At 36.0% G+C, this 23189-nt stretch overlaps 1 protein-coding gene across 5 annotated transcripts in view; it reads left to right on the top strand.

The window, feature by feature from the left end:
- Positions 1–23189, top strand: part of anks1b (ankyrin repeat and sterile alpha motif domain containing 1B) — a 178652-nt gene that overhangs the window by 140818 nt on the left and 14645 nt on the right. For 4 of the 5 annotated variants that reach the window (XM_059511230.1, XM_059511227.1, XM_059511226.1 and 1 more), the window contains 2 exons: positions 20972–21079; positions 21660–21845. In XM_059511230.1, the coding sequence (XP_059367213.1) occupies positions 20972–21079; positions 21660–21845 (294 nt within the window). The remainder of the gene's footprint in view (positions 1–20971; positions 21080–21659; positions 21846–23189) is intronic. The other variant, XM_059511228.1, reaches the window with a different exon arrangement.

The raw sequence follows: 23189 nt of genomic DNA, 5'->3' as shown, positions 1-23189 counted from the left end.
GGAGCCAGAGTAAGGAATTGTTTTTAAAGTTTTGTTAGAGGTATTTAGATTTTTTTGTGTGTTTGTAACTGTGACCATGTGACTGTGGTGAAACACTATTATGGTATGCCTGTGTGTGTTTAATTAGTTAAAACAACTTTATTAACACTGATGTCACTCTCATTTTTTCAATATAAATGTAATTTCTATAGATAGAATATAAATATTGAAAAAAAACAACTAATAACAAAATCACTAAAACTTACAACTTAGCTACAAATACTCCATTATTTTTGATCGTACAAATACAAATAAGGCATTGTTTGAAACTGCAAAGGGTCTAATGTTATTTGTTTATAGTCATTATAACAACAAAACAATGTGCTTGCAGTGATTTTAAAATGTTAGTTTTTCTCAAAAACACAAAGATTTACATTCATGCTGGTCACATATTTTGTACATTCATGCTGCTCACATGTTTACACATTAATATGTTTTTAAGAAACTGAAAATAAAAACATAAAATGCCAGGGCACATCAAAACTTTTCCTGGGCCCCAGAACACCCTCAGATCCCAGAGGGTTAATTAAAGTAAAGATGACAAAATACAATATGTGACCCTGGACCACAAAACCAGAAATTGAAATTTTCTAAAAGCAGAGTAAAAAATATTTCCATTATTGTATGGTTTGTTAGGATGGGACAATATTTGGCCGATATACAACTATTTGAAAACCTGGAATCTAAGGGTGCAAAATAAGCGAAATATGGAGGAAAAACGCATTTAAAGTTGTCCCAATTAAGTTCTTAGCAATGCATATCACTTATCAAAAATTAGGTTTTGATATATTTACAGTAGGAAATTTACGAAATATCTTCATGGAACATGATATTTACTTAATATCCTAATGATTTTTGGCATAAAGGAAATATTGATGATTTTTAACTCATACGATGTATTGTTGGCTATTGCTACAAATAAACCTATGCTACTTATGACTGGTTTTGTGGTCCAGGGTCACATATAAATATTAAGTAAAAAAAACAACAACAAAAAACGGTACTAAAATTACTAAAAAAGAAATAAAAATAAATTAAATCTAACTAAATATAAATACTGAAAAAAGGATTAAAATGACAAAAAAAAATATAAAAATATATAAATATAAAAAATAAAAAAATCACTAAAACTTACAACTTTAAATGAAACTTTCATCTAAAACTATCAACTATCATCTAAAAAACATTGCAAGAATTAGATATTTTGTTTCCGGACAAGACTTGTTAGGTTTGAGTCGGTTAAAAATACCAAGGGTTCACACAAAACAATGGGGAGTCCGCTTTTAGTCATTATGCCGCCCGCAGGTGGAGTCAGCTTCCAGAAGAGATCGGAAGTGCTAAAACAATAGTCACATTTAATTGCAGACTCAAAACTCATCTGTTTAGCTGTGCATTTATTGAATGAGCACTGTGCAATGTCCGAACTGAGAGCATGTGGGTGAAAAAAATAAGGCAAAATAATTATTACTGCATGGAAAACTATCCCTTTAGCACAAGCTCATGCTATTTGAGAAGAGGTAAAAAAAAAAGCAGGTGGATATTCACAGAGTGATCTTTTATGACACTGTGTGAGAGTGGTTGAGCTGTTCAAGGAATGGGACATTCTGAACTTTCCCTAATGAGCCTCTCTTTAGACGGATCACAGAGTGCCTCTGTCTCTCGGGTCCTGAACTCTCTGCTGTAAATGAGATTGAGAGAGTGGAAGAGAAGACACTTTATGCAGTGTAGTACACAGCAGTGCCCTCGTCTCGAGCCAAGAAGAGGAAATGGGAGACAGGACAGAATACTGCCTTGTTTTCAGGTTTCCTAGAGAATTTCATCCTTAAAATGAAACATGGTGACTGATAGCACAGCAGTAGCAGTGTGGTTCAGAGACTGAGAAGCGTCAGTGTAAAGAGAGGCAGGGGAGAAGAGAGAAAGAGGGCAATGGGAGAGAGAAATAGCATCTGTGAAGGGAGCCAGATTAAATCAGCTCATAAACGCTCAGCGCAACAGATGCCAGGGCTGCTGGACTAGACAGTGAGAGATGTGTGTTATTGCTGTTCACAAACATAATTACACAAGCCCACTTAATAAGGTCAAAGTTCATTTTATACCAAATTTTGCACCTAATAGGTTTTTATGAAGAAGTATCTCATGCTCAACAAGGCTGGATTTATTTGAAAAGAAAACAGGAATATCATGAAATGTTTGTGTAATTTAAAATAACTATTTTAAGATGTTTTAAAATGTTATTTATTTTGGCAAAGCTGAATTTTCAGTCCTTGGTGTCACATGAACCTTCAGATCTTTCTAATATGCAAGTTTTTTGCTTGTGAAACAGATTCTATCATCACCAGTGTTGAAAACAGTTGTGCTGCTTAATATTTAAAACGTTTAGAACAGAAAGTTCAAATGAATAGCATTTATTTAAAATAGAAATATTTTGTAACATTTTAATGTCTTTTAATCATACTTTTAAACAATTAAATGCAACCTTGCTGAATAATAGAATTTAATTTCTTTAAAAAAAAATCGTACTAACCCCAAACCTTTGAGTGTAAATGTCTGTGTATAATGTCACTAATATTACTGAATCATCACTACTGCTGCTTGATTCTGTTCATAGAAAATAGAATTTGAATCATGGCAACCCCTTTTGACGATCCAAACTGTCACATGAATCAGCTTGATCTCACAATTGGATCGACTGATACCAGTCTATTATTCATTTTATTCCCAAATCCCACATCTCGGCCTGTTCTTTATGTAACTTTCTGGATGTCATGTATGTTTTGCAGCTGTAATACACCTTCTGTTCACTAGGTGGCTCTATCGCTATTCTTTTGACCAGTGGACTATTTGAAGATGTACAATTCAAAATTAAAATATCGATGTGATAAAGAATGTTTACTTTGCCAGTGCATTGATAATATTATATATAAATATGATATGTACTAAATATATCAATACATGGATTTGAATTTGCAAGCTATTTGGGACACATTACATAATATAACAGTCAGTATGTGTAAACTGTATAATGTCACTTTCAGCCCTGTTTTCTTATTCTAAGCACACATTTATTTTTACACGGACCTGGCATTAATTATATTAGCATTCAGGTGGCAGAAATTACTTTTTTTCTCAGTTTGCTCGTCAAAAATTTGGAAAAACAGGCCGGTGACTTGTGAGTAGGGCTAGTTTCATTGTGAAATTAAGAAGCAATATAATTAAGACTGTATTTTGATTCTGAACAGTTCTGACACACGTTTTTGTCTCCTGAAGGAGAAGCAGAGTGATTCAGTGTGAGCAAGCAGAGACATTGACGTAAAGCAAACAGCCTCTTTCTTTAAACAAAGGCAGCTGATGTCAGTCGTCAAAGCTTTGGTGTTTTTTATGTTTCTTGTATGTCTCCAACAGTGTCATTCCATGCATGTAAGAGCCTGTATATGAGTGTGTATACTGCACATCAGTGAGTGGTAGGCTTGCGTGTGTGTGTCCGGCCTCAGGGTTACCACAGGCATTCATCTGATAATATTCATAACAGGGCTCAACATGTCTGCATTCCCAAGCAGCTCAGTTATTGCTCTCTCACACACATACAAACATGACCATCACTGTAAAAAAGAAAATCTTTCATGAAAATGGACTTGTGAATGGTTTACCATTTTCATTTAATTTATGTGTTCATATGTATGTACAGTATGTATGTGTCTTATGCTCATCAAGGATGTATATATTTTCAAAATATTCTGAAATATTATTGCAATTTAAAATGACATGTTCTTTTGTAATACACTTTAAATTATAATTTATTTCTGTAAAGCAAAGCTGAATTACTCCAGTCTCCAGTGTCACACGTTATCCTTCAGAAATCATTCTAATATGCTGATTCATAATCATTTTATAATAAAAGACATTTTTCCGGACGTGATACTTTTTTCAAGATTCTTTGATGAATAAAAAGTTTAAAAGAGCAGTGTTTATTCAGCAAGGCTGTGTTAAATGGATAAAAAGTGATAGCAAAGACTTATATTGTTAAAAAAAATTTTTCTATTTTGAATAAATGCTGTTCTTTTCAACTTTTTATTCATCAAAAATGTCCAAAATAATATTAAACAGCACAACAGTTTCAACACCAATAATAAATCAGCATATTAGAATGATTTCTGAAGGATCATGTGACACTGAAGACTGGAGGAATGGCTGATTAAAATTCAGCACTCTGTCATAGAAATAAATTCTATTTTAAAGTATATTAAAATAGGAAACCAATATTAGAAATTAGGGATGCACCGAAATGAAAATTCTTGGCCGAAACCGAAAACCGAAAAAGAGAAAACCAAGGCCGAAAACCGAAACCGAAACACCGAAAGAAATTATCCCAATTATTAGTACCATTGCATTTATTGCTATGACCGTGTACTAACTTTACTAAAATTAAAACATTGCAATTGCATAAATTAATATTAAAGTTTCAAAGATAATTACAATTACATAAATTATAAAAAAACATAAAAATGCATAATTACAAATTATGCAAATATTTATTAAGCACATTGCAACAATGCACAGTATAAAATAAAATTCAAACTAAAATTTAATCCCACTCATCTGTATATTAAATAATAATGTACAGGCCTACTGGCCTGCAGAAAGGTTTTAAAATTAACTGTTCTCTCATAAAAAGTGCATTTAGGTGAAGAGCATTTGAAATTTTTCTCTGTAGTACTAGAAAGTGCATTACTTCTCCAGTAGGCAAGACTGTTATCACTTCTGGGGATGGGGACTTCAGACAGATAACCATCTAGCTGTTGAGCAGTTGAGCTTGTCATCTGCCTGACATTTGAGAAATATTTGAGAGAGTGTATTTAAATAGGGCCAGGGCATAAATAAACATTTTTATCAAATTAAAGCAGAAATCTAGCAAAAAATCTAGCAGAAATATGGCTACAATCTGATATTATGCATGTATATGTATATGTGTGTGTATTATATATGCAGAGACGAGTCTTTTTTTTTTTTGCGCTCTGATCTCAGTCTCCTGCGCTTGGCGCTTCTCCGTCTCCACGCGGGTTCTCCGCATCCAGCGCGGCCTGGAGCATTTCTCGTGTGCTCTGCCATATTTCCGCGTCCAAGTAATGGTCTTTATAACGCGGATCAAGCACATTCGCGATGAAGTGCGGAGGATCCGAAAAGATCTCAGTGAGACGTGTGCTAACAGACTCTATAAGACTGTACTTTTCTTTGTTTTCACTTCGTGGTCCGTCTCAATCTCTTTGTTAGGAGACGCTTTAGTGCTGCGAATAAAGGAATAAGAATAGAGAGAATGTTCTCTATTAAGACCCACTGGTGTGAAGTGAATGACGCGGGGAGCTCGTGGTCTGCGCTATGCAGGTGCACGTGCAGGTCGCGGTTTCTGTTTGCGTCATCATAACATTTCGGCCGTGTTGTTTCGGTAATAAAAGTGTTTCGGCCGAAAACCGAAAATGCACTTTTTGGCCATTTTCGGCCCAAAATTTTCGGTGGCCGAATATTCGGTGCATCCCTATTAGAAATTGCAATAATATTTCACATATTTCTGTATTTTTGTATAAATAAATACAGCCTTGATGAGCATAATAGAATCCATTTAAAAATCTTACTGAACCCAAACTTTTGAATGGCAGTCTATGTAATGCATATCTATTGATCTATATAATTATTTTTATTATTTATTATATTAACTTTATATTAACATATTAATTTGACTTTTCTCACATTCATATTCATACATTACATTCATTATTTCATATTAATTGATTTTTATTGACTTTATCACTTATATATAGATTGAACATCATGAGCTTAAGCTCCAAACGAAATGCGTCCAAACCATTCTGGAATAGTTTTAAACCAAATGGATCATTTGGCCGCCCATGGTCGCGCGGTCACAAGTCTGTGGCTTTTTTAAAGCATGCTCATATTACGATAAAGCGGTTTTTTATTGTTTTTTTCTTAATCCAAAAATGTCTAGTTTGAACCGGGGTGGTTTTCTGTTGGACTTTGAATAAAGTCTCCATCAGTCTCCATCAGTTTATGTGAATGGTTTTGGATACAAGATAGAAACACACAAAGTGCTTAAAATGTCTTTTTATGAATTGTACGGTCTGTATTTTTAGCGCAGCTCTGATTGTTACCATTGCAATTAATGTATTTAAATAGCACTTGCTCTTACTTGTCACATGCTGTGCCAAGTTGTGTTTCTCGCCAGCCGCTGGTTTATGTTTGCCGTACTCGGGCCGTGTTGGAAGGCGGTCAGAAGTCATTTAGCTCGTAATAATAGTTTAGCTCGTTTTTTTTTTTTTTTTTTGACAAATGTTACCCGGTCGGCGTGACTGCTGGCGATAGTTACCATAGAGACAGCTTGCGTTAAGTACGAATGATTCAAAACTGACGTGTTTGTGTGTGAGTAAGTGTGTAAGGGCATGTATCCTTCAAGTGTGCGTGGTCCAACACTTACGATTCACAGACTCTTTGTGTGTGTTATAATGCGTTTCCTTGTCCTTTGTGTTGCAGTCCTGTTTTCATTACTTCCTGTCACCTCTCCAAACGCACAGATTGCAAATTGTCTTTTCTTACACTAGCAGATGGCTACTGCCTTCGTTAACACAGCAGGCCCATCAAACACACGGTCTCCCCGTTTTTTTTTTCTTTTCCGTCTATCTGTTCTTTCCGTTTGGCACCTGTATTACACTCCCTCACACCTCAACAATGATGAAAAACATTTGCTTTAATACCAAAAGACACACTGAGGGCTGTTCTGTACTGTATATGTAAGTGTGTGTTGTATGTGGACGAGTGTGGGTGGGTAGGCCTGTGGGTTCATGTTTTGAATTGACGCATACTGACACACGTTCTTGTGGTGGGGGTGTGTACAGATCCTGCTGATGGGTATCAAGATGATCCAGCGGCCCGTGAGAGGACTGTTTCTTAAGGACGGCTAACAAGCACCCTCATAAAAATAGATTAAGCGTGACGTTTATGGAGGAGGCTTGGGTTTCAAACAGTAAAATGTATTTATTACACGGCTCAGTGAAATACTGGATTCTGATTGGTGATTTTGCGGTCAGATATTTTTGTGTAATGATCACCGAACCGTATGATTGGCCATTGTTCAAGACGAACATTTTATTTATTTTTTTACCATGTAATAAGTGTGTCTGTTTTGCGTTAAAACTGTTTTTGATTTATTAACTGGTTTATTTTGTGATAATGACTGCGTGACTTTATGCTTTACACTACTGTTCAAAAGTTTGAGGTTAGTAAGATTTTGAAAGAGGTCTCTTATGCTCACCAAAGTTGTATTTACTTGATCAAAAATATAGTAAATATTTGTGACATTCTAAGATATCATTACAGTATAAAATAACAGCATTGGCATCATTACTCCAGTCCTTAGGGTCACATGATCCTTCAGAAATCTTTCTAAAATGCTGGTTGTGTACTTATAAATATTAATTATTCTAATTATAATCAGGGTTGAAAACAAATGTGCCGCTTAATATTGTTGTGGAAACCAGTATTTTTCAGGATTTCTTTCAAAATAAAAAATATTACTGATCCAAAACTTTCGAATGGTAGTATATATCTGCCACATAGGTACATAATTTGTGCATAAACTCTCACAGCCTGTAATGAAACAAAATATTCATATTATTAGTATTATAAATACCTTCAATCTTGGGTAAAAATTCAGCGTTCTTCAAGCTGATGAACTATATCAATATGTTTTTTTACATTTTGGCCAATAACACATAAATATCCAATATAAACATTTATTTTGAAAACCAAAAAAATAAATCAATAAAACACAAAATAGTGGAAATTAGTTTGAGCACTGTCTAAATGGTGGAAAATGAGTATGATTGTTAAATATTAAATACTGGTTGATTGATACCAATAGATGAGGACACAAAACTCTAACCAATAGGTACAGAAACATTGTGAATGCACATTTTGATGCAAATATTTTTTGTGCTAGTAAGTCAAGTAAGGAGCGCAGCAGCAGAATCTATTTCTGTCAGGCGTCTTTTTATAAACTACAGTATATGTGCATGTATATCCCTCACACATTTTGAATGTTGAGAGCCAGAACTGTTATGTTGGTGTATGTCTACCAGTCTTAAGGTGTTAAGACAGACCATAAGCCAATTGAATTAAGGCTATTTCCCGCTGTCCCAACAAAGGACAACTTCAACACTGGATCAGCTTGTTAATCTGGTTTGTGTTAGTTGGTTGGATGACAGTCATGTTTCCCAACAGTCAACTCTATAAATGTCGTCAGCTGGGCTTAAGATGTTTTAAACAAGGTACAAATGAGACAAGGATGAATGAATTGCAATCTTACTGCAGTGTGCGGCAGCTGAGCTCTGGAACTCACATTAAACAATGAAGCTTGAGAGAGAGAGAGAGAGAGAGAGAGAGGGGAAACAGATATGAGAGAGTGAGGCGGAGAAAGCAGAGCGTGAGTTAAGGACGTTCAGTCTCCCGTCTCACACTAGCGCTGCTTCATGAGCCGAGGAAACGGTCACCTGCGCTGCACTCCCGCTACGGCACGCGAACGCAGCGGCTCCTCGCTGGATGGGAGCAGGGTATCCATAGTAACCAGGCGGAGAGCGCAAGCGAGGAGCGAGAGGAGGAGGGTGACGTGTTCAGACACAGAGCATTGCTGCTGGAGTACAAACCTCTGCTGTTTTATAGCGTGAGGAGATTGGAGAGTGAAAAACACCTTCATTCTCGTAGAAATATGCATGTAGGTTTGAGCTTTTATGCTGTATAGGAGAGTTGAGGCAGCTTGTCAAAGCAGGTCAGGACCCTTGCAAGTGCTCTTGGATGTTTGGGGACGGAGGACTTGACTGTGCGGATGAGCGGCCAAACTCGGGGTAAGTCACTGGCACTAGAAGAAGAGTGAAGCAGAAGGTGCATTAGAAGGGATTGTGCTGCCTCTAGTTGTTTTTTTGATTAATGCACTGTTAAAGCTTTTGTTCGGCACTTGCTGCATTACTAGCCGCTGTCTCCTGCATTCCTGCTAAACATTTGCTGTTTCTTTTATGTGTCTTGTCAGTGAGTGATCCGTCGTCCCCCAACTACTTTGCACCATGCTGTAGTTTCTTTATTACTTTGGTGATTTTACGCATCGTGCTCGATTATACACTGTTCGATTCGTGTGATGTGCGTATGTACTCATGCAGTGGTGTATGCATTAGTTTGAGTTTGTGTATGTGGTTGGTTGACATTTCAAATAGATTGGGACAGAGCAATGCTTTTCACACTGCAGGACATGTGGGCTTCCCAGGAGAATTGTTTTTGGAATTATCATGCATGCAGCTTTTATGAGCACATTAATTGAGCTACATGGAATACTTTTATTGTATATATATATATATATATATATGTGTATGTATGTATGTATGTATGTATATATATATCTGTCACACTAAAGGAACATTTAAAATAAAATAGTCAAGGGAAAAAATGCATTTGCATTATATCGGAACCATACAGTGTCAGTTATCGGCCGATATTAGAATTCTTTTTTTTTTCTTTTCACTTTCACTTTTTTTTTCTCATCAACCTGATTTTACATTTATATTATTATTCCTGTCACCTAATATTCCTTTAAAGTTAATCTTTAAGATGACTAGGAATTAATGTAATCTTTGCAAAACTCAACAAGAATATCCACTTTTCATACATTTTGTGCTTTTTTAGTTTTTCTTATAAATCATTGTGTAAATAAATATTTTAGTTTTATTGTGATTTATTTATAAATGATGAAAAATGTATATTATTTTATGAATTGTATATGTATATGTATATATATATATGTATATATATATGTATATATATATATATATATATGTATATATATATATGTATATATATATGTATATATATATATATATATATGTATATATATATGTATATATATATATATATATATACATATATATATATATATATATGTATATGTATATATATATATGTATATATATATGTATATATGTATATATGTTTTTTTCTTAATAAAAGAAATCTAAATATAGTTCAGGTATTTTATAATACACACAAATATAGCACATGCCTAAAAAATTATGAACAACATTAATGGTTACTTTATAGAACTTATACACTTTCTGTGATACATTCACTATATCATTTTTACTCTTTAATACATTTCTCATCGTTGTGCTTGCCTTTAGGACTTTCTAAGACCGAAGTGTTAACGTCACGGCTCAGGTAATCTGTAGATGGCACAGCAGTGAGAATGACTATGCCTTGGGATGAAGAGGCAGGCAGACGTCTCCATTAGGCTGCATTAGCTCATTTCTGCAGTCAGCAATGAAAGAGTCACGAAGGTTCAGAAGGGTACAGCAGTGAGGTGGTGTTGCATAATGAAAGTGGGACCCACTGTGCTATGGATCAGCACTGGTGTAGACGTAATCTCACAGCTACGCCATCCACATGTGGATGGGGCTTGAGGTGTAAGCTTTCTCATAACACAAATAAAGCTGCCAATAAGCTGTGAAGTCTCAGAGGGTGCGGCAAAATGTTCTCAAAAAGCTTTTCTTCCTTTTTAACTTTGCTGGAGGCTAGATATTTGGGATTTTTTGGGAAAAGTTTTTACCGTGGTGGGGCTTTTATGTAGTTCACTTCAGTTCCAGTTGGTTTTCCCGTCATTGGAATAAAGAAGCTGTTTGCTGTTTGCTCTAGTTTCACACACCTTGCAACAAATAGCAATCATGAGTCTGGGTGTACAGCACTGCGGTGTGGCCTGAAAATGCATACTTGTGGATTCAGATAAATTCTAGAATAGTTTGGTTAATTTTACACCAAACTACAAATGATAGGTGAATATAAGCCAAGTTACAATCAGAGTTTGTGAAAATAGCTGATTTTTGAGTTTTGTTTTATTTTTTGAGCCAATCACCTGCGCTGCAGATAAATTACATCACGGCACCATGATCTAAGCTGATTGGCTAAGTACCAAACCCTTCACTAGCTAGTATCCAGTGCTGTAAAGTCAAAGTCAAAAAAAGTGAGTATAATGTTTTTTTATATGCGCCGAAAAGTCTTGTGAAATCTCTTTGGTGCAGAAATTTGCTTTATGTAACTATGTGAAATATCAAAAATGTTCTGACTGGCTGTGGTGTCTTCACAGTTTCACTTACAGCTCTCTACAGTGTCAAGTACAGAGCTTATATTCTATTTTTGCCTGCTTTTGTGTGTACTCGCAGCAGACTATATTGCATTTATCTTTTGATCAATTATTCAGCTATGGCTTCATAGTCCAGCCAGAGAGCAAGTTTTTTTTTTTTTTTTGCTTTCTTACAGCATTGCACTGATATTTATTAAATTTGAAGCATCAAATCTGCAGTTTATAAGGATGAACGCACAGTCCTTCTTCAAATAAATAGACCTCCAATAACTCCAAACTACTCCCTAAAAACAACTACTTTGGAAAATCCAAGTTGTCCTTGGAGTTTTGGTTGGTGTTTAGCGTTGATGCTTCTGTGCAGCTGATTAAATCTTGATTCATTTATTCATTTTTAATTGTGTAGATGAACAAAGAGAATTTTAAGTCAACTTGAAATCCCGTTTCAGTCAGACACGTCCCATGTCGCGCAACTAAAATAGATTTCAAATTCTGCTTCATATTGGTTTTGAAGGCGGAGGTTTTATGCTGTTTTACACATGGAGCCCTTGACTGCAGCGTCTGCACAGATCAGATCCTTCAACACTACAGTCATACAAGACCTGACATCAGTCATTTGAGTGTAAATCTACTCCTGTCATCTTAGCTAGCTAGTGATTTTACACCACATTAACAAGGTACAGTAGTCATGTCTCATGTCTCACTTGTATTATTCTGTTCACTGTTACATACATTTGCATTTTCGAGCCACTCCAGCATAAGACTTTGAGCAGTTAAGACTTTTTTCACTTGCATAAAAGCAGGATCTATCGTTCTGTGTAGGGTGCAGGCGTCATGCGAGGACACTTCCGGGCCCTCTGCTGTTTAATCCTGTGGTGTTTTGCAGCTTGGATCCAATCAGCGGCCTGGTGCTGTGCGGGATGTGACAGGGCTGCCGGTCTAATGCCGTTGATCTGCCTGCTGTGGGCCCTTATGTCACTGTCGACAGCGGCAAGCCCTGACTTAAACTAGATTCCTAACACCAGAAGCAAGCCTATTTCAGATGATCACTTTATGAGATTACTTTGGAATGGATTTGATGTACTACAGTATGTTTCACATGCATGCAATACTGATTTGAAATATATTGGATTAAGGAATTGCATTCCTTATTCATTTATATGGAAAGTGGCATTTATTTAATGATGGTTGTCCAAGAAATCAAATATATCAAAACTAATGTACATATCAAATATTGAAATTTGAAACTTGAAATACAGTACAGAAATGAAACTTGCATACAGTACTGGTCAAAAGTTTGGGAGTTTTTGTTGTTGTTGTTTTTTTAAGAAATTAGTAGTTTCATTCTGTAAGGATACCTTAAATTGATTGAAAGGAGCAATACAATCATGTATAATGTTTTAAAATATCTATATATATTTTATTGTGAACTTTCTATTCCTCAAAAAATTCAGAAATAAATATATCATATCTCCATAGAAATATTAAGCAGTAAAACTGTTTTCAACATTGAAAATAATAAGAAATGAGCAGAAAATCAGCATTTTTTTATTAATTTAAGGAAATTATTAATTTATTATTAATTTCTGCTGCTAAAAATTAAACTTTTAAAATTATATATATATATATATATATATATATATATATATATATATATACTATATATTATATATATATATATATATATATATATATATATATATATACTATATATTATATATATATATGTGTGTGTGTGTGTGTGTGTGTGTGTGTGTGTGTATATATATATATATTAGTTTGTAATTTGTAATATCTATAATTTCTTTTAAAGCAAGATTGCGGCTTATATAAGTGTACAGTATGTGATCAAGTCAGCCTGTTTGTTTCCTAACGGTTGAGAAGTCAACAAATGTTTTCACTCAACCCACCGACTACTCAGTTTTGACAATATGTCATTTTGTACAATTTTACTGTTTAGTCAAATCACATTGTTCTCACTAGATGTTCCATACTGCATGATTTTTTTTTTTCTGCATGTTCCATAGTTTCATTCTTGGTCTGGCATGTCTGTGGGTTTGTGTGCAAGAATGAGTAGGAGTGTGTGAGAATGCGTGTAGAAAGTGAGAGAGAAATGAGAGAAACTGTCATGACGTCTTTTTTTTTCTCCTCGTCTTTGTATTGGAGGCTGACTTTTTCTCTTGATTCCTTTTGATCCCCACATAGAGCAGCATTCCCTTATTATCATTGGTAAAGGCAGAAATGTGACATGTCCCCTCATTGGCTCATCATGTCCTCACTCACAGTCTAACCTCACAGCATTGGTCCAGCGCGCTGCGGTATATCTTCCTTTACGTTGCCTCAGAGGCCTGCTGGATTTTTACACAAAGCACCAGCACTCGCTCCATAGTTGCTAGGTAACTGGCAGTCTCTGGTTCATTTCCAGTTGTCCTGGTTGGGAGGCGCTGGTTATAAATGGATCTGAGATGGATAACGGCGAGTTGCCGTGACAATGATGGCCTTGGGCTTGTTTGAATTGTACCTACTAGGGATGGACTGGATATGGCTCCTGAGTGGCTAGTTGTTGACTGGACACCAGGCAGCATCTTCCACTGCACCGATGTCTCTCAGTGAGCTGAAATCCGCCAATACTAGTAATGAAAAATGAACAAATTAGTGCTGTTCCAAGCAAATCCGTGTAGACCAATAAAGTAGCCCCAGAATGCAGGAGATCAGGAAGATTTGTGGACACATTGTACACGCACGTATACTAGACCTCATTATGTTCACTGTGTGGGTTGTGTTGGCTTATAATCTTGGCAGTAAAAACCTGTTATGTCTGCAGTGATTGGCTCTCTACATTCCGTCCGCTGTAGCAAGGGAGACATGCCACATGTTATTTAGCATTTTATGCCATATGAAAAAAAATATTGAGTTACAGAGTGATTGGAAGGGTGACGTCAAGCAGAAGAAACCAAAGTGCTCACGGCTGGTTTACATGGGCTTAAAGGTCATTTGACCAATCGTGCAAGCTTTACAGCTCATTAGCCAATCAATGTGCTTCGCATGTTACCCTTCAGATAAAAAGTATAGAAGAAATGGGGATGGTAGGTGCAAAATGACTTTTTTCATAATTGACTAATCACTCTTTAAAGTAGTGATTCTAAAAATATTAAAACTAAAACAAAAATAAACTAGTCGACATCACTTGTTGTGGTTGGTATTGATTATGAATACACTATTAGCATGCTAAAACCCTCTCAGGGAAGTTGTGCTTATTTAAAGCAGTGATTAGAAAAATAATAATAACGATAAAACAAAAATAGTCAAAAATATACTTGTTAACATCACTGGTTTTGGTTGGTGTTAATTGTGAATCCACCACTAGCATGTTAGCCATTAGCATGCTAAACCCCCCCTCAGAAAACTTGCGTCTCTCTAATTCAACCTGTTTAAAGCAGTGATGCTCAAAATATTTTAACTAAAAGGGAAAAGAAATAGGAAAAACATAAACTAGCTGACATAATAATTGAATGAACTTGATTTTGAGCATGTTAGCTGTTAACATGGTAAAACCTTAGAGAAGTTGCATCTGTCAATTTATCCTCTTTAAAGCATGGACACTAAAATATTAAAACTTAAACAAAAAATAGGGAAAATATACCAATGGTCAGATGGTGATTTTGGTTACAAACAAAATATTTGCTGGGACATAGTGTTGCATTGTGGGATTGAGGTAAAAAGAGGGAAAACAGAACAAGTGGGTGAAAAGAGGGACTTGGTGTTTTCCTGGTCATCAAAATCCAATGCACGAATGCTACTGTAAGCACAAACAGTACTGTATTCACATCCTCCCCATCAGACAGGCCTCTGCGCCTCAGCTCCCTCAATTAGGAGGAACTGCTCATCCATACCCCAGCTCATTCTGAGCTCTATTACTTATGTCTGCTGGTGCCTCGAGCATGAGATCTTTGAGAGTTATGTGGCTGAGAAGTATTGCTCTGGCCTGACCTGACCTTTAAAGAAGTGCTTGATCTTTATGAAGACATTTTATGTATTGAGTTTTACCCTTTCATTTTACAGTCTTTAGAAGGCATTCACAGCCCATATTACTCAGATGATGTATTTCAGAGTGAATTGGGATGGTCAAAAGGATAAAAATTTAACGCGGGACTTGATTGGATTGTAGATTGTGAAAAGTGGACATTATAAATGAAAATAAAGCAACAAAAAAAAAGCCACAACCACCATTTTGGGTATTCATGTTAACCACCATTAAAATGCTTTAACCATTTGCAGTATGTTTTTGTTATTTATTTGGTATTCATTATTACATTACCCTGCTTGAAAAAGTCTGGTTTAAACCAACCTAGGCTCATTCGTAGTTGGGTTTAATTGTCTCTCAGTCTGGTCAAGCTGGTGTTTAGGGGGTTTATTTGGGTGGCCAGTTGGTCTTTTGGCCTGATATATTTAACCCTGGACCTCATATATACACATACATCATGAAAGCTAAATAAATAAGCTTTCCTTCGAATAAAATAAAATAAATACTACTCTAAATATCAAGAAAATCATCTTTAAAGTTGTCCAAATGAAGTTCTTAGCAATGCATATTAGTAATCAAAAGTTAAGTTTTAAAATGTTTATGGTAGGACATTTAAAAGATATCTTCATGGAACATGATCTTTACTTAATATCGTAATGATTTTAGGCATAAAATAAAATGCTATAATTTTGACCCATAGAATGTATTGTTGGCAATTGCTTTTGTGCTCCAGGGTCACATATGGAAAGGTGTCCATAACCCCTGTATAACTAGCTCTCAGACCAGACTAGGAAAACTAGTTCAGATCTGTAAACGAATTAGGCAGTTTTAAAAATGTGTTTTTCGCTAGGTTGGTATATATATATATATAAAAAAAAAAAAAAAATTGGTATTAAAAATTTAAATTAACTTTCAAAGAAATATTTCTTTGTCAGCTAACTGAAATCAAAGTATTAAAATGATTAAAGCTGAAATAAAAATTAACTAACCCATGCAGTTACCTTATATTACCAGTAGTACTTTCTTAGGTAAGTACACTGTAAGTACATGCAAGTACACATACTGTAAATTAAAGTGCAACCAGAAAGTGTTACCATAAAGACTATAATAGTATATGAATAATACTAAAATAATACTGATGTGTCATTGACAACAAGACTAGGAAGTATGTTAAAGTTTAATTTTTAATTTTGGCGCAACTTGCATAAACAGCTGAAGCTTGAAAAATAATCAGTGTGTGAAACAGGTTTCCCAAACACTCCCTCCATCTTCCATTGGTCAATAAACAGAGTCCCTCCCCCAAACTCGAGCCATTGGCTGAATAAAAGTTGCAGTGTCGAGCTTTCTGGGGAAGTGAGAAATGTTTTAGGAGAATGAACCGCTGAATGTATACAGTAGTTGTCTCTGCATATTAAACTGGTTTAGAAAAAAAGTGTGTGTGTGCATCAGTCCTTTTAAAGTACATCCATGTCAACAGTTTGTGTGCGCCTGGTGTGGAGATTGCATTCCTGCTGTTGGTCTGCTGAGGTTAATCCCTCTTCAGACCTGCTTCTTGCTCACTTTCTCTAATCTAATGGGATTAACTGTCATTTTACATCCAACACTGCAGTAATTACACCCACAGAAAAGAAGAGATTTCACAAGACTCCATTACGCATGAAACGGCTGAATGTTTTTAACAGCACTTCAATTATTGTGTAAAAATGTCAGTGGTCTCTCTGGTTTGTGCTGTTCTCTTTTTACAGAGCACCCAAATCTTTCACACACTCCGTGATTTTCTTTGTGCACTGAATAGACAATGAGGATCTGCCCGATTAGGTGTCAAATAGGCCTAACTGGCTGGCAGATAAATACTCTAATTTGACTGCATTAATTGGTCGCATATTAAGATTTTGGATTTGAAAGGTCAGCAGCATGCTGTCAGGTAACTGCAGTTGGAGTTTTTTGTCCTCTAATGCAGTTGGGTGTTTCTCAGTCAGAGTTTACAAACTAACAGCTTTAATTCTTGGCCCTTTAGACTGTCTTTCACAGTAGAATTGCAGTTTTTATTCATAGGGCCAGATTTACTAACAACTTTCGCCGGTGCAAACCATCTTTTGGCATTAAATGAGTACTGTCAGGATTTACTAAGGACGCACAATGAAGAATTATTAAGAAATATTTGCGACTATGCTAATTTGCGGTGCGCTTTGATATATTGCATTGGTCGATAAATGAATGATGTTGCATCTGCGTTCTTGAATTTGCACATTGTCAGTAAATAATCCACAGAAATGTCCACGCCCATCGGCGCTGTTTTGGAATTGTGCTCTCAGGCTAATTTGCCCTGTTTAGTAAATCTGGTCCCCTAGTATTTTATTTGTAGGCAAATCGTAGACGGAAAGAACATATTACAATTTTATATTACAAAGTTTGAATTTTTGTTTTAATTTTGGATTTAGTTATTATGTAAAGTGCTTTTATCATTTTGAATTTTTTTCATAGTTTTTAGTAAAATGTTTTGTACATTTTTAGTTCAACTTTTACAGTTTAATTTTAGCTTTATTTAATTTATTCAAAAATATTTTTTTAATAGTGTGCAAACACAAATTTACATCACCTACCTCTTTGTAGTGTACTGTTTGCATTTTAATGTAGCATTAGCATCTAGCTAGTGCATTACCATTGTAATCACTAGGCCTCAAACATACAATATAAAGGTAACAAATTAGCTTAAACTGAATTGATTCGAATGCAGCAGTTTGTCATAACTGGAAAAGTCGAAAGAGAACCATGGCAAAGTCTTTTTCAATGAGCTTTTAGTCAGTATTAGCTCATATAATTCCTAAAAATCTACCAGAAATACCAACCAGGCACCTTTGCCGTACTATTTTTAGTGCTCTATGAATCCTAATCTTACATGCATTACAGTTAGAATGTGAGTTAGGATGCAGCTCTGGTGCTCTAACACTGCAGTCAGCATACTGTACCCGGCGGTGCAGATATGTTCACGAGCATTCGCAGTGATTAAAACACATGGCTGCTTCTCTTTATCACCCCTGCTGCATGTGTAATGAGAGGCTTATGCATATCATCTGAGCACCGCTCGTGTGATAGAGCCGTTTGCACTGTCGTCCAGTCTGTACAGTATTTCTCCATGGCATGTTGCTTCTCCACTGCAGCCCGCTCTACATATTTCCATTTAAATTAAATTCAGTCTCCTCTGCTTTTTACCATTATGCAATACAGCATTGCTGAACCTTACACACACAGCATCCTCTCTTTGTTCATTTCGTCCTGTTTTCTCTCCTTTTGTTTGTCCGTTTCCTGCTGCATTGGCATGCAAGTGGGAATATAAATAGCTCATATTAACTTCCGCATATCTATATTCAGATTTAAAGACCTATTGATGCATGCTGGCTGCAAGAACAGCATGAGCTTTCTTAAGTTTGTAAGCCTCAATCTGATTGGCTGGTTTTACTTAGTCTTTTCAAAGTCTTTAGTATTTTGGTCTTTAGTATTTTAGATATAGATAGATTTTTAGATTTTAGATATAGATCGATTTTACACACTATCAATATATCGATGGATAGAAAGAGAAAGAAGGAAGGAAGGAAAGAAGGAAGGAAGGAAGGAAGGAAGGAAGGAAAGAAGGAAGGAAGGAAGGAAAGAAGGAAGGAAGGAAAGAAGGAAGGAAGGAAAGAAGGAAGGAAGGAAAGAAGGAAGGAAGGAAAGAAAGAAAGAAGGAAAGAAAGAAGGAAAGAAAGAAGGAAAGAAAGAAAGAAAGAAAGATAAAATATGTCTTTTAGATTTTTACTGTATTGGCCCACCCTGAACTGAGCAGGAATAGCCTTGGCCACAATAACTTACAAAGTGGACCAGACTTAATGGCCATAGTCACAAACGCAAGTCTGGCTACTTCAGACAAGCATAGCTGTGTGTTTGTGTACTTCACTTCTAATGTGAAACCTCCAGCCACATTGGAATCACATTTCGTATGGTTTAAACTGCCAAACTGGCAAAATATCTCGAGCAGACTGTCTAATTTCAGCGAGCACACATCCTGCTGTAGTCCTGGAGGGTTTTCCATCCAGTTCCCGTTTCTGTTGCCCTAACCACCTGTAATCTGGCCAGCATGGGCCTGAGGGAGAGCGGCTGCTGGCTGCTTTACACTGGCTTGTTTCTGGCATCTCCAGAGGGTTTAAACAGGGTTAATGAGCCTCTTCTGCACACAATCCTAAATCTCCTTACACAAATCGATTTTAGACATGAGACACTTTAAAGAGAAACCCAGGGGATCATTAACCCAAAGCAGTCAAATTTGGCTCCTGTAAGTAGTACTGCCCATGAAGATGGAAGCATTTTAGCCAGTATGAACAGCTGTTTAGCCTGCAAACATTAGTTTTCTTTTATTGGATTAGGAACTTTCTGTTTCTGATATTACTGTACATTAGATTGGCAAGGTATGGTTTTGGTACTGGGGGGTGAAGTGTAAGTGAAGGTGTTTAAAGTCGGTAACAGTGTGAAACTAACAGAAATTACATATGAAATCTTTGAAGTCTTATATGAAATATGAAGTCTTAATTTTTTTTTTAAGAAAATGTAGAAAAACTACAATTTATAATAATAATAATATATCATCTGCTCTAAAATATTTAATTGGCTAAATAAATCGCCAACCCATGAATTATTCATAAACACAAATTAGTCTGAATTAATTTTGTCCATTCATTTACCAATATGTGGAAGGAGATTAGTGTCAAAGCTATTATTGAAAACCCTCATCCAGCAGTCATAAATTGGGAAGGTCATGGAAGAGTCCTGCTGCTTTATCTGCAGGTCATAATCTCAGCATTGGATTGTCAGTTCCGGACACAATGTCGTAATTGAAAGCCATGATTTGTGCTGAAAGAAAATAGCCTCCCATTGATTAGATTTTCCACGATAAAATAGTGGCGATCATTATAAATGAAGCTAGAGAAGATTTTCTCTATAGGGACAAGAATGATGCGACCAATGAGAAGCTACCATGTGTGTTGTGACTAAAGCAGCTTTTTAACATGCATTTGATGCCTCTGTGCCACCTGGTTTACAGTAATGGTTCAAATGAGTGAAAGAACAGGTTTATGTATGCTCATTAATTGGGTGGAGTTAATTTCTCAGTTCGAGGTTGCAGTATTTATACAGCATGTATGTGTGTGAGAGAGGCAGAGAGAGTGAGAAAGAAAGAAAGAAAGAAATGGGGAAGAATGAAAAAGGTGGAGTCTTATAGACGTTATTGATCTTTTTTTGTTTGTAGTCTCTTTCCGAATGTGTGTTTTCATCAGATTGACTGGGGTTCTTTATTGACCATCTTTTACTGTTATTACACCCCTGATGCACCTCAGACAGTAAAACAAAAGCTCAATGGACAAAAAAAAACTGAAGGTGCATAGAACAGACAAATAAGACATAAAACGGCAGCATGATTTATTTGCACATGATGTCTGTGTGGTTTAAGCACCTGATTCACTAAAGGAATTATGGAACGATGGCACTTTTGCAGTGAGCAAATTAAAATCATTAAACTGAAATACGGCAGAATACATGTTTAAAGTCAGCAAAGTTCATTGCAAACCAAGTGAGAGTTAGTATTTTCCAATATAATGATCCAAAAAACTCTGGAGCAAGTTACATTTTTATAAAAATGTATTAAAACATGTATTGACGTATTTTCTTCTTCACTTTTCTCCTCTCTTTTTCTCTTTCAGGTTCTAAAGATTAATTTGATCGGCCACAGGAAAAGAATACTTGCTTCACTTGGAGATCGACTGCACGAAGACCCTCCACAGAAACCACCACGGGCCATCTCCCTAAGGGTGAGTACAACTCCTCTTTCTCCAACAAAATCTTCCCTCACACTATGTCTATGTTTTTATTCACCTAGCAATGATAAATGTAATGTTCATCCTAAATGTCACCCATCATGCTATATTTTATGTTTGTTTGTATGCCTGTACGTTTGGACAGAGAAATGCTTTTAAGAAAACTGAAAATGTCACTTTCTGTGCGATTCGGTTTTATCTGATGGCAGTCTTGAGCCCTGAGCCCTGACCCGCTCCAGGGATTTAACTTGATCTCCCAGGCTGGATCAGACAGCTGCTCTTAAACTGCAAGGCCTCCATAGCCACATTTCCAGGAGCCCAATCAATAGAAAAGCCAGTCCAGAGCATAAAAAATCAGAGTTGCTTTGAGCCACAGCTTATATTCCTTCTTAATCAAAGGACGAGGACAGTCTGATGTAGAAACAGTAGGCCATGTGACTGATTCAAACACAAAGCAAAAACAGAAATGCAGCTAGACCTCCAATAAGAAAATCCCTCGAGAAAGCTATCTGTTAGCATTCCCATTCATCTCAGAGGCAGTTGCTCTACTAACCACCCAAAACCTTTTCTGCAGGAGCCCACCGGGAACCACACTCCACCTCAGCTGTCCCCGTCTCTGAATCAGGCCTACCCTAACGCCGGCTCCCTGGACGTCCAGCATCTCATCATGCAGGCCGACGCCAGACGCAGACGCAACGACAACTACTTCGAGGACGTGCCGCGCTCCAAACTAGAGAGACAGATGGCACAAGTCAGTATGGTGAGTTAGTGCACTTGCGTCAAGTGCACTACTCTCCTCTGTCCTCCTGTTTTGATGTGATCAATTGTGCTTCGTGCACCTTTATATCCGGATAGCATTTCAATAAATCAGCATTGTGGCATGTTAAAGCGTGTTCGCGTTGGCGATTGTGAATGTTTTGTAGCTGTGATCTCTTGTTGTGAGCTTATCAGTGATGTGTGTGCCTGTGTGTTTTGCAGTGATTGTGAATAGAATGAGTTATTACACCAAACGTAATGACAAAAGGTTACAAAAACCCTTACGTCCTCTTCCTCTTTTATACTGTATCAGTTTTTCCTGCCCTGTGGCTCCATATATCATCACAAAGGGAGAGAGAGACTAAGAGAGAAAGAGGGAGAAAAAGGCTTTAGACCGAATACAAAAAGCTGATCTGAGCTGCTTAGCAACTACACTGAAAAAGCTTGAAGAAAGAGATTTCTCTCAGAAATTGTTAGTTAATTTCACAAAAAGAAGCAGCAAGTAACATTGAATTAAATATAACATTTTGAAGTTTTGAAAGAGAAAAACCTTTTAAAATGTAGTCCGAAAATCTTTATCAATTTTTTAAAATCAGTAAACTATGAAGAAAATGGGTACATTATGGATACACTATGGGTACATTTACACAGCAAGTATATATTAGTGCTGTCAAACGATTAATCGCATCCAAAATAAAAAAATTTGTTTACATATGTCTGTGTATAGTGTGTATATTTATTCTGTATATATAAAGACAGACACATACACCATATATTTTGTAAATATTTACTTTTATTTAGGTGTATATATTTATATTCATATAAATTCTATAATATATTTAATATATAAACGTAATTTTTTTAAATATATACATGCATGTGTATATATACATAATAAATATACACACTACACACACATATATTATGTGAACAAAATATTTTATTTTGGATACGATTAATCGTTTGACAGCACGACTATATATTGAATGTGCATAATGCTGATTTTATTGGCTTTCATTGGTTATTTTTTTAATTCAGTAGATTTAAAATTGAGTAAAATTTTAAGAGACAAAATTTTTCCAAAGTTACGGAATACAGATGACAGCATTGTCAAATTGATCCCCTTTTACACGGATTCGCGAAAATGGCTAAAAATGCTGTATGCATGCCAGGCCAGTAGATGACAATGTCACTTTGTGAAGTATGGATTGAACACGTAAAATGCGCGCATCCACATTCCTATAGATTGAACACGTAAAATGTATGCATGTGACGCTACTATTTTCACAAATTCACATTTTTTTGTAGTTATATATAGAGACGATAACGGTATCGTTTTCAAAAACGT

This window comes from Carassius carassius, chromosome 26, assembly GCF_963082965.1.
Source record: "Carassius carassius chromosome 26, fCarCar2.1, whole genome shotgun sequence".
Taxonomy (NCBI): Eukaryota; Metazoa; Chordata; class Actinopteri; order Cypriniformes; family Cyprinidae; genus Carassius; species Carassius carassius.
The sequence above is the reverse complement of the archived record's forward strand: the minus strand, read 5'-3'. Positions and strand labels throughout refer to the sequence as shown.